Below are 13,588 nucleotides of genomic sequence, written 5' to 3'. Positions count from 1 at the left end.
TCACGCTAAATGACTGGTAAACTGCAAAAGCTAGTTCTCAGTAGGAAATGTCATGAGTAATGTGGCGTCGCAGAAAGGCTCTGTGTTGCATATTGAACAACAAGGCCAGGAACGTATTGAATAGGTGATAATTAACTGTGCACTCCCTGTCTGCAGCGCTGAACAGGGAAAGGTCCCTGAGGCGCAGAAAGCAAAATACAGAGTCTGTAGTTCTGGCAGTTCCTGCCTTCTGAGCACTCAAGTTTGGAATCTGTATTGCTGTTTGAGTTAATTTGATACTGTTTGGGGAAAAAAAAAAAAAAAGAAAAAAGAAAAAAAAGAATACAAGACAAAAGAGGACTTTCATCATGCTGCAGCAGAGTGGCACCCATGTGGGTCATTAACAGGGTCAGAATGTGTTCATCCTCCTGCTGAGACATCCAGAGCTAACAGTCGACAGCAGTGGCAGCAGTGCCTCAGCCTTCATGTCAGCCCTATGCTTACCACCCACGACTATTCCTATTGTTCCTGCTTTTCACCTCAAGCAATGATTTTAAGTGAGGCACCCCCACGCATCCCCCGCTAATGCAATAACCCTGTGGCTAGATTTTAATGCATCACCACCAATGAAGGGGAGCCTGTGCTGTCACTGTATGTTAGGAGCATGAACCTCAGCCCAGATAATGAAAAAGGCCCCTTGGGGAACCTGGGCAATGAGGTGCCTCTTACATGTCCCAGGCACAACTCAGCATGGGCACCAGAAGAACTGTAGGCACTAGGGTACATTTCCTGGAGAAAACATAGGTGGAAGAATGGTTTAAATGGGATTTCTGGATAATGGCCTTGCTTACAGGAATTTACATCAGCCTGTACTGTATCAAGCTCAAGGGGCTGTGAGAGGAAAAAACATTAGTATGGCATATTCACATGAGGCAGTGAAGCACTGTGCCAAATCACCAGCCTATAGGAAAATAAGCCAGATTACTACAGTTATGCAAACAAGTCACCATACCTTGGACAATTAAACCTGACCAAATGGTGGAGGTAGCTAGTTCATGTAAAGACTCATGCTAAAGGAATTAGCATATTTCTAGGACCTGAACGGTGCTCTGTAGACTTTGGACTACCTTGAGGTTTAAAAAACATTGCACTAGTGGCTGTTCTATGGAGATGGTTCACAAACAACTCCGGATGCCCAGTAAAGATGTAAAATGTATTTGCATATGTGCTGATGACTGACATCACATACATGGCACATCGAGATTTTTCAAAGGCTTTTCATCTTCAGATAGATTTTATAAAGGATGTGGAAACCACATCATTGACTCAATAGTGATTCACTGTTAGAACCTGAGTCCTTGTTTCAAAGCATGAAGGTGACAAGTGCAGTTCCTCAGGAATATTCTTTGGTGGACAATAATAAAGGAGAACATTTCCTTCACTCTGCTCTCAGAATGGTTGAAAGATTTTCATGAGAATTTTGTAAAAGAATTCTACTTGCTATTCCACATAGAATATGGCAAACCAAATGGTTGAAATTTGGACAAGTTATATATCTGCTGAAATCTGAGTCTTTCAGTGGCAAGCATCAAGCAACACCAGTAGGTGCTACTTTCTACATTACCTATAGTCATGTGTTTGGTAAAACATTTCAGAAAAGGAGACAAGATTTAAAAATTTCCTAAAAGTGGGCTGTGAAATATTGTAAAAATAAATAAAAATGTAACATCCCTCCTTGTGATCACAGACCGTATTGCAGAATACCAAACACTGCTGAAAAATGGGACCATTTGGAAAGTGATCTGCTTGGTATGTGTGTTCACATATAGAAATAAATTGAAGACAGTGCTACCTATGCAGCAATGACAAGTTAATTCAATTTCTATCTCAAAATCAGGTAAAGTATATCTCATTTGTTACCATGGATACAAGACATTATTTCCATTTGTTTGAGATCTCACAGCGGGTATGAAATTAAACTGTGACACAATTTTATGGAGAAAGTTGACTCAAAACCCCACAAGTTCAATGCCATTATTCCGAAGGATTTTCTTTTTTAGACATAATAAATGGGGAGGTTGCTACTATTGCCCAAAAGTTATATTTCATAAGCAAACATCAATGTGATTTTGCTGACGGTACTTTGGAGCAATAGCAGTAATAGAAAATAAACATTCATTTCATCAGTCCTGCAAATGTGAGAAAGCATCCTGAAAAATGTCCAGATGGTAGAGTTACATTGAAAATACATTGAAGTTGTGCTATTTGCTGTCGTTTGGCACCAAATGTTTACCAAAAAAATTCTGGATTCTGAAAATGTATCCATTTTTTCTCAGATAAATCTGCTTTATAGACTGCAGCTCAAATCAATTAATCTCTAGTTCTCAAAGTTAAAAGCAAAAAGGGTATATAAAAGAGTGGGGAAATAGAGAGGAAAGAGACAGGAGAAATACTTTTTTTTAATGCTGACATATATGTAGGATTCGGGAATTCAGTGGCACTCAGTTTACCTTGCCTGACATTAATTTTAATATATAGAAAAGGATAAAAGAGAATACAGGTCTTCTTGTTAAATTATTACCACTCAAGTTCTGGGTATGTGTTTAATATTTCATTGAGAGACTGATTTCCATAGATGCTGAGCACCTGCTGTACTGATGGATTTCAGCTAAGATTGTCATCCCTCAGCATTTACAAAGCCAAGCTGAGATAAAACAAAGTCTACCTAAATCAAAGGTTTAGTTCTAAATATTCATGGATGAACTGCATGAAAAGCACGGAGGTCGTGAGATGTCATGACTACAGCTAATCATTGAAATCCAAAGCCATCATCCAGCTGCTTAATTGACTGATTATTTCCCACCAAATATTCTGAACTCCACCTCCTGTGCCTCTGTGTTGCTGCCCTCCTCAGCATATTGTCAGACTGGATTATCTGCAATGTCTTCTCCAGCTACTTGGGCCATCTCTAATTATATCCCATTGGGAGTTGGTAGGTTCAACCCCCCCCTGGATGGCAAACAAAAAAAATTCAACCTTACAGCAAAACTGTCACGAACATAAAAACACTCAGAGGAACAGTGACTACAGTGTCCATTGCTCAGTTGAACAGAAAGATAAGTAAGTCACTCTCTGTTATTGGCTTTTGTTATTAACATTTTCTTGAAGTTACAATAGCAATCTATTTATATTCTCCAGTCTTGATTATCCTTCTTTCAGACCCCAGATAGGAAATGATAAAAAATGCAAAATGAGTGTTAGAGCTCCAGTCTTTTGATTTAGTAGTATTTTGTGCTGATTTTTCACTAATTTTAATGGAGAATTAGCAGTAGGCTGAAATTTAGAACAATATTTATATATGCAGTTAAATTTAACAAAGACAGTGATATTTAAGCATTTAGAGAAAGGGAAGATCATGAGCAGATCTTAAGCATACCTAGAGTACACAGAAACCTTAAGTATTTTTGATTAGTGGCTTTATTCCTGAGTACAGGAAAGATTTTATTCCCGAATGATCAATGACTTTTCTGTTTCATTCCAAATTACTCTGCCATATGATAAATCATTCTGATTTGGTAAAACTCTGAGGGCTTAGATGGGGTTTATGTTCATACAAACATGTGTGTAGTACTTAAGCTCATCTTGTGCTCCATTATTTGGTGTTAAGCAGGATTTGTAGACTGGTTGGATTTGATATGTTCTGTGATAGCAATGCAATTCTTAATCCAGCCAGGCAGCTCATATGTAAGTTAATATCTTCTGGCTGTGGAGTTTTGTCATATAAACCAGCTTAGTACAATCTGGAAGTGGGTACAACTTGTCCCCTTTTGGAATCTAATAACCATGAGTGATTGAGGAGGACATGTGTCGCTTCAGGGCATTCATGAACCAGGCCAAATTAACCTCTGCAGCGACATAGCCGAGCAGCTCTATTCTAAATTGTAGCATCACAGCATCACAGATTGGCTTGTGTTGGAAAGGACCTTAAAACTCATCTAATTCAAACACCCTGCTGTGGGCTGGGACATCTTCCACTGGATTAGGTTACTCGAAGCTCCATCCAACCTGGCCTTAAACTCTCCTAGGGTTGAAGAATCCATAGCTTCTCTGGGCATCCTGTTCCAGTGACTTGCCACTCTCATAGTGAAGAATTTCTTCCTTATATCTAATCTAAACCAACTCTTTCACTTTAAAACCATTTCTCCTTATCCTGTTACTATATACATAAGTCTTTTGAGCCTCTCTTTAAGTACTGAAAACTACAACAAAGTATTCCCAGAGCTTTTCCTTCTTCAGACTGAACAACCCCAATTCTCTCAGCCTTTCTTCACTGGAGGAGTAAGTATAGTTGGGAACCCAAGCCAGTGTCATGGTGAGCTACTGCCCTCGCTCTCTGTTGCGTAGCATCGAAATGTATGTGTCTTTTCAGGAAAGAAGTGGTACATGCATGTCGAGCAAAAAGTGCTTATGTATTAATGTACATCTGAGAGAAAGCAGTGGGAACAGGTCTAGACATGGTAGACAAGACCTGACCTGCTCAATATCAGGAGCACACTGTCAAATACAGGATAATGCATATAGAAACCTGAACCTCTTCTAAAGGGACACACGGCTTACTGGTTATCAGCTTTGTTGCTGCACTGAACCGCTTAAAAAATTGCCTGAATGCAGACATTACATTCAAGGATCAGAAAAAATAATAAAATCTTGGAAGATAATACTGGTGTTAATATCCATGTGCAAATTTGCAGGAGGGCAATCTGGACAAACTGGAGATCCTCAATGGAGAGTCAGGAGAAGAAAAGACAAAGCTATAAAGTGGAGATGCATCTAAAGATGCAGAACAAATGCAAATGAAGGTACCACTATGCTATGCTGAAAAAAGCTCCTGTGCAGAATTAAAGCTAATTGGATTAAATGAGAAGAAAAATAGAGGATGTACCAAAGTAATTTGCTCCTAACTACAACATGCATAGGAAGCTTTCTTGAAAATGATCAATGGGTTTGCCGTTTAGGTATTCCTAAAATGACTGTCCCTAAAAATGTCCCCAGTCTCTCCTCCCCTTCCCTCCATACCTAAAATCAGCAAGGTTTTGATTTTGAAAAGAAATCAATATAGTGATTTGTGGCTAATAGCCCTGCGTACAGCATAGATCCTCGGTAGCATTTTCCTAAAAGAGAAGACCTGTTTTTTCTTCCATGGCAATACCTGCTGCATGCCTTGCATCGTCTGCTGTAAGAACTGCAGCTGCTGATCCTTTGTAAGGCTTTCTTCTGTTCGAAAGAGCTGTCCTTTCTCTTGCTTCAGAAGCTCTACTTCGTTTCTGTAAGCATCCAGTTGCCATCGAAGACTATCATTTTCTTCCTTAAGCGCGTATGCTTGGGCTGCTAGAGCTGAGAGAAAATGAAAATGAGAATAAATCAGTAAGTTGTTTCCTTAGAAATAATGTGGAGAATACTGTCAGGGAAGGTGACAGTAGAGCTGAAAGCTAGTGAGACATTTCAGAGCTGAGGCAAGACCTAGCAGAGATGAAAACGATTAGACTCTGGCAAAGGCTGTCATTCGGAAGTTATTTCATGGGATGGAAGGATCCATAAAGCAACCCTGGATAATTCAAATGCTACTTGCAATCTAGCTGCTAAATTTAGGCTTATATTTGGGGAAGAAACTGGCATCCAAAGGCAAAACACTTCCCAACTTTGCAATATTTGCCCAGTGGTGTTATGGGATCTGGTACAATCATTTAATAATTAGCCTAGTACAAATCCAATGAGATCTGTGCAAAGGAACTTAGACTATGTCAGGTTGTCTGGATTTAATCCCATAGGAGAAGAAACATGGAAATTCCTCTCCAATCTCCCTATGAACTGCTTCATAGCAATGGTTATGAGAATCCATTTAGACAAAAAAAAAAAAGACGTTACAGAGCAAAATTATATAAAATGCAAATGCTTTGAAAAAGTGTTGGCACTACAAGAACATTACTACATTAAAGGCATTGAAAGACACTTAAGTCATTTCCTTAGGAAGCTCCATTTGGCCCCTTTTCAATTTAGAATGGCATTTTTATTATCATAACTGATAGCAGGTGTTTGTGAAGAAATCGATTAGTATGCAGGGATGGAAATTACATTTGCCAAATGACTTGCACTGTCTGCAATATAAGCTAAAATTTGTGTTGCAAAAGGCAGAGGGCTATAAAGCATGTAACAGGAACATTATTTAAATAAATTATCTAAACGTAAATACATATAGGGAAGTATGGCATTCATTGCTTTAGGGATGTCATTTTCATCCTATAGGAGAACTCACCCCTGGTAGCATTTACATATTGGCAGTGTGAGTGGCCATTTGGCATATCAGACCATCATACCACACTATTTTCCTTCTTGGAACCTTGGAACACAGCAACATTACAGGGCAGCTGTAATTAAAAAACAACAATCTACCATAGCCAATTCTATCAACATTTGGTAACTGAAGCACATAACTGATTTACACTCCTGATTGAATGATTTCAGGCTTGATAGTACACAATTCTTTCTTGCCCACCTACAATAGCAATATGGTTAAACTTCAAATTATCACAAATAATAAATATTAACTCCATTTAATGTTAGGCCTCACTTGACTAGAGCAGCATTTAGATGTCACAGTGTTTCATTATCAGTAGAAATGTTCTATCTTTGGTACGATAAATGTATTTTTTTCTGAGATAATTTTTACTAATTTTAAAGTAATACAAATGCTTTATCCAAAATAAAGTAGAATTAGCCATTATTAAAATATAGGCATGGACTGGTTATTGCACTTAATTTGGATATTCTACGAAGTATCTCTGGAAGATTTAGTAAGAGTTACAGTATTGTTACATCAAATTAAATTGTTCTGAAAAGCATGTAATCATCCTTCTGTGACAAAATATACCCTCAAGAAATTACAATGATGAGTCCAATGGGCAAATAAGAGGATGAAATCTTTTTTTTTTTTTTTTTTTATGAGCCAACAAGCTATGCCTAAAATAGAGTCTGAGCAAATAAAAACCTCAGTCTAACAAAAACTTATATCAAAAGCTTATATTAAAATTTTATTCTTTGATTTATGTAATGGATTTGAACTAAATTACTTGAAAATACAGCTTGTCTTTGCAGTGTCCAGAGGAAAGTAATTAAATAAAATGGCAGCCATTTGTATTGTCTTCCTCCCACCAATTGGACTGTCCCCAGTCAAAGAACTGCATTTTTTACAATACTCAATTCCAGCCAGAAACCCAGATTTAGTTGAGCTTTAGACTGCTTTAACTGGAGAAGCTGCTGTGGTGCATTTTCTTGGCCTCATCATGGCCCAGATGGAGAACATATTTTTTCCCACATAGGTAAATTCAGGCTATTGAGTGGGGCTGAGGACGGCACTTCTGTCTTCTACAGATGCATTAAAGTAGGGAAAACGCAAAAGTCTTCTACAGATTGTGAAAATCACCTATAGGTGATGAACTTGTTAGGATTTAAAAAATCACTCTTCCAAATTGCACTCTTTATGAGCTTCAGAAGCAAAAGCTTGTTTTTCCTTTAGAAACGCAAAACAGCTTTTTTACTGCTAAAAATTCAGTTGCACCAACAAATGTCATTATTTTATTATTTTAAAATTATTTTAGAATGCCATATTAAGATCTATATTAATAATTAGATTACTGTACTACCAAGAAGTCCCACACAAGGATGGTGCCCCATCAACCTATATTTCAGATCCTAGAAGAATAAAGGCTGTGTTTGGAAGAGGTAACAGCATATGTTAAGAGAAAAGGGAAATATCTCAAACAACCTGAAATGTGTGAAGAAGAATATAGCAGAGATCAGTTTGTGATATTAGGCAGAATTCCTAATGCATCCAAAATCTTATCAAAATTATTATACAATCTAGTGCTGTTCTTAGCCATTCACAGTAAGCAACTAAAGAAAGAGTCCAAGGTAGAAGTCCTTAAATAAGGAGGATGCAACCCATACAGTAGCAGTATAATAGAATTCTACACTGTCACAAGCTTTCTGATGAATTATTTTTAGATTAAACCATTAACTATATGATGTTCATACACACAGTTCTTTTGTTATTTAATTTTAAGCTACAAAAAGCTCTGTTCCTAATGTGAATAAAGCGGTTAGTAAAAAAGTCATCAAATAGAGCATAAGTCAAAGAAAGACATCTGGTAGACGCCAGGGGCTCCATCTCATTCAGCACTGCGTAACTCTGAAACACAATCAAAAAGATTCTTTTTGTTTGCACATCATAACCGTAATTTTAAGTTATTTATATTTTAGTGAATTAAAATCATTCTGGATTCAACACAGTTATCCCAAATAGAGCAGTTTGCTTACATTTTATGCATACTGAAGAACACCTCATTGAATACTAAAGTAAAATTTACGGAGAATTTTTGGAGATAATGGAATCTGCATTTTAAAAAGTAAATATTTTTCTCATTTGTGCAGAATTATTTTTTTCTATAATTTCATTGATAAAGCCAAGGGGTGTATTTTTTGCTTAAGAGGTTTACTTAACTCATCCCACTGCAACTTCTGATTCCATTTTAAGTTTGGTAGTTCTGATACTCATCTACAGAACCCCTCACTGAGACACACTAGAAAGCTTCTTAGGATAAAAGACAATTAAAGTGAAAGCCTTTACAGAAGCACGATATAGAAGGAAGCTAGATCAAAAGAAAACTCTGACAAGAATCCCAAATAACTGCCCGTAATGCAAGCAGAAGAGAATATTTGTACCTGAACAGACACAGCTGGCAACCAGCCCAACATGCGCTTTATAGCATTTTCATGGGGGGACACAAACGGATACCTGTCAGTCTCAGAGAATCAGCTAGGGGAAGATCAGACATATGTAAGTGGGGAAGCCTTCTCATCAATATCTTGAAGACATCTAAGAGGTTAGTGTGATTTGCTTGTTCTGAGGCAGCAGTGCCACAGCAACAGCGTTATGGCCAACACTGGTTACATGCAGTGGATCCAGATTAGACCCAAAGCAAAAAAAATATTCTGGATTTAAAAAAAAAAAAAAAAAAAAAAAAAGTGACTGAAATACAGAAATACTCTGAAGTCTCAAGATGTATTAAAAATGTCTCAGACTGATGTCTCAGAAAAAAAAAAAATACTTTTCTAGGTCATCTATTTCAGACGCTGTTAGGTATGTGCTTTTTTTTTTTTATCAGCAGCACCAACTTGTGCCATTTACTTTCATCTAGTTTTCTGTGGTTATATCTAACCTCCTGCATAGTAGCTGCCCATGGAAGACGAGGTAGGGTAAGTCTACACAGTGAATATAATTGTAATTACAAATAATCGTAGTATTTTATAACTCACGTAGTGGCCAGGAAATAAACTGAACATCTCAAGCCTCTGTTTTTATATGTTTATAGTTATTGCAGAACTTGGGGATAATTAATACATTTCTAGCAATTTTATTAACACATACCTGGGCATTAATAACATTTATAACACTACGTTTAATATTAATGACAGACTACTAATTCACATATGGAAAACACTCCTGGTTGAAATTCATAGGCAGTAGCTTATCTTCAGGATCTGCAGCAGTCTGGAATTAATATCTGAAAAACAAATGACCAAGCAATGGCAACAACAGAAAAGTAACTTGTAAATTCAAGAGCATATACTTCCCTATGATCTGCTAGCAGAAGTTTTCCTACACATATTTTTTCTTTCTTATAGGTACTTCTAAAGAAATGGATTATAAAACTGACAACTTTTTATTTATTTAAGACTTTTAGTCTAACCTCTTTAGCAGAAATTCTCAGGGTTTTGGAACTTTTGCCAATGTACCAAAACAGTGTCATGAAAACAGATGAAGAGCATATACCCAAGTTTTCCTTCCACCTGAGTTCTACTAATACCATGATCTTAATTTCCTGACATGAAAATGGGGTTTAAAATGATATGATGCTCCTTTTGATAGCATCAACAAGAATAACATCAAGAACTGTCAAAATGATGGCTGTTGTTACGGTAATTTTTTTTGCCTGCACCAATTCCATTGCAGAGCATTCGCTGTGTCTAAAAAAAAAAAACACCCAGAACAAACAAACCAAAAAACACAACATAAAAAAAACCCAACTTGTCAGAAACCGCTTCTACTCTACTAGTTCAAAGAATTTTCAGTTTGAAGGACTAAACAAGTACAAGAGGAGAGAAATAAGGACATAGAGTTCACAACCATAAATACATACAATAGACGTTATCCTTGGCTTCTATCTAGCTTGCTTGTTTTTCAAACAAGTGAACTGTGAAGCATTATAACTAGGGGAAAGTCAGCAAGGGAAAACGATTTCGGAGGATCTGGGAGGTCATGAGGTATGTCAGTTGTCATTAGTAAGGAAGGTAGTCTTAGCAGATAGTGAGCATGGAAGATCTTAGCTGATACCCTGTGATTCTGTAGTAAAACAGCGTTTCAAGATTTGAAGATAATAGTATGAACTCTTATATAAGCCTTTCTCTACATGCTGTACAGATATCTGAAAGGTACTAAAAATTCTTGGTCTTTACAGTTCTGTGCTGGAGAAAATCTTTAAATAGAAATGAATGTCAGTGTAGATCATCATACCCTCTAAACAGAAGAATCTCTTGAATCTAAACATCAATGCAACCGCTATATTTCATTAAGGAGGATTTGTCTGTTTCTTTCTCCTGCCTGAAGGCAACCATAATTGCATCTTTTTTTTTCTTTTTTTTTCTTTTTTTTTTTATTATTATTATATATGAAGGAGATGTTGCATGGGAAAAAACAAGAAAAACTTTAAATAATTTTACAGTCATCCTAGCAAAGACAGCTTTTGACTCTTCCTTAGCTGTCTTCAGGATCTCAGGTTCTTTCAGAAGGCACAAACTAGTCTCAAGTAGCCCAAATACTAAGAAATTGAAATGCCAGGGGGTCCTTCCTGTTTGAGCAGTATTTGTAGCCACCTCTTGATTTGTAGGAAACAACTCTGTGGTTGGACTTGATCCTGAAGGTCTTTTCCAACGTAACTGATTCTATGATTCTATGGTATGTTGTATGTTAACATGAAAATTTTTGGATATTGGTTCAATATAATATATCAAGGACTTCCAGTACTTGAAGGGAATATGTAAAGCCTCCTCTCCTCTCCTCTCCTCTCCTCTCCTCTCCTCTCCTCTCCTCTCCTCTCCTCTCCTCTCCTCTCCTCTCCTCTCCTCTCCTCTCCTCTCCTCTCCTCTCCTCTCCTCTCCTCTCCTCTCCTCTCCTCTCCTCTCCTCTCCTCTCCTCTCCTCTCCTCTCCTCTCCTCTCCTCTCCTCTCCTCTCCTCTCCTCTCCTCTCCTCTCCTCTCCTCTCCTCTCCTCTCCTCTCCTCTCCTCTCCTCTCCACAGTAACTCTAGTTCACTAACCACTGGCATTCAGATGTCAACAATGAGTGCACAGAAGTATGTCTGATATTACCAAATAAAAGCAACACTATTCCTATATTGCATTCTTTAACATACGCCTCTTTCATTGTTATCCTGTGTTTATATGAAAATAAATTATGTCACTCGGCTTTTTTAAATAACCCCTTTGGTTAAAACTTGAAAGTAGGTAGCGAACTAGCCTGAATAAACTCTGAAAACAAAATTAGAATGGTTTAAAAATAAATAATTTGGGGCAATTATAAATTATTCTAGCCATGGACCATTTTTTTCTTTCCCCTTCAGACATAGTGCAACCAAACAAGGAACTTCCTTATTTTTCCTAATGTTAGGCACACTTCATTTGAATGTCTCAGAAACTGCAAATTCAAACTGCAAAGGCACTAATTATCCTATATGTGGAGGGGTCGTTGCCATTAATGTTAGTGGGAGTTAAGACCCACACACTGGGAGGGAGATTTACTTTTTAAAAAAACCTTTATTCAGGTGCAGTTGCTTCAGCATCCTTTCTTCACCATGCTGCTTACATTCAATGTGGAGAAACTCATTATACCCGTTACATTCATGATGATGCCAGATGTTCAAACTGAATACTCATGAGAATTATTTTCAGACTCCCTATTCACATAAGTCTTGCTGGCGAACAATTAGTAAACAGTAGGATGCTGCCAAAAAAAAAAAAGGGATAAAAAAAAGAAAAATTCTACCATAATTTAATGGCAATTTTATCCATCCCATCTACGACACACAGATGTAACATTTGAGAAACCAAAGCATTTCTATGAATAGAGATTTTCTCAGTTTACAAAACTTAATCCTGCTTACCAGACTTCTGCAATAGCGCTGCTCTTTTCAAGGTTTAAAGCACACGTGGCTTACTAAGCAATTTATGAAGGCTTATTATTTTTTTGTGTAATGAAGCATGTCTTTTTGCAAATAGCAAAGAAGGTGTAGAGAGAGAAGGAGGGCACATTACAGACCAGATGGGTGTAATAACAAAACTAGCAAAGAAGCGTGCAAAAAGTAACATGCAAATGCTGGTTCTGAGGTGGATTAATAATACTCCAGGGAGTGGTGCTGCCAGTTCCTGTGCTGCTATGATGAGTCTCATGATATCTGACATTTTATTTAGAGCCTTAGAGAGATTATTAGCTGAGAGCTTCTGGATTAGCAGCTTCCAGACTTTCTAGACTGTGGATCAGCACCGTCTCTCTGTATTTCACTGTGTTCTCCCCAACTCTGACTTTTAGCTCAAAACTCAAGGGAAATCCATCTCACTGTTTCAGCCAGACCTAGGAAAGAGATGCAGATTACTTATTACAGTTTTACAAGTGGCTCAGGAGATCGGAAGAATGAACTGACTTTCTCAAAGGCCTTAAAAACGATGCGACTAATCTGCTTTAACTCATCTTTCTACCCCTTTCTTCATACTTTCCTCCTTTTTCCTCTGCACTGGTTCAGCTCAGTTCATTTCCTCCTCCAACACTAAACCTTTGTCCACTTGTACTTTCTACTTGCCTGACATTTCTCGATATTTTTCTCTGCTCTCACTCATACTTACTTTGCAGTATATTCTCCAGTTCTCTTACCAGTTTAGTCACAGGTAAAGTGCAGCATTAAGTACTTTGAACTATTTCTAAAAAGATGTCACATCACATTACTGAAATGCATGGTTAGAATTTGGAAGAGGCCACCTTATTACAAAAGTATTAAAACTTGTCACATTTTAGGTCTATTTTGCTTGACAGCATTTCTTTGGAGTACTGGCATCTATGTAACTTGGAAATGGAATTTTGACAGACATTAGTTAGTCTGCCCTGTTGAGACCAATTTCTCCAGGTCACCTGTGAAGACCAAAGATCTTCTGTCTCCTCTCCTTTTTGGGACACATTTCTTCTATTGCCACCCATGATATGTACTAAGCCCAGTAGACGTGATACACACTTAGAGGGCAGAGCAGAGAGAAGAACCACACACTGATGTAGGTGGACTGTTGGCTGGGACCTGGTGCATTGTCTTTCCTACTTGGTTATCCTCTTGAACTAGAGTCATAAGACTCAAGTAATCCTAAGAAAATGTGGAGGTATAACTTTGATACTTATGCTTTGTGTTTACCAATAGCTGCTTGGAAAAAAAAAAACAAAACAGCATTGTCTTGGT

The 13,588-nt window shown here is 37.5% G+C and overlaps 1 protein-coding gene across 1 annotated transcript in view; it reads right to left on the bottom strand.

Moving 5' to 3' along the window:
• ENOX1 (ecto-NOX disulfide-thiol exchanger 1) overlaps nt 1-13,588 on the bottom strand; it is a gene marked incomplete at its 3' end in the record, with an annotated part of 137,633 nt that overhangs the window by 35,225 nt on the left and 88,820 nt on the right. Inside the window, exon 8 of the mRNA XM_079549340.1 lies at nt 5,189-5,373. Within this exon, the coding sequence (XP_079405466.1) occupies nt 5,189-5,373 (185 nt within the window). The remainder of the gene's footprint in view (nt 1-5,188; nt 5,374-13,588) is intronic.

Source organism: Tetrao urogallus (assembly GCF_951394365.1).
Source record: "Tetrao urogallus genome assembly, chromosome: 1".
NCBI classification, from domain to species: Eukaryota; Metazoa; Chordata; class Aves; order Galliformes; family Phasianidae; genus Tetrao; species Tetrao urogallus.
This window is presented reverse-complemented; position numbering and strand designations above follow the sequence as displayed.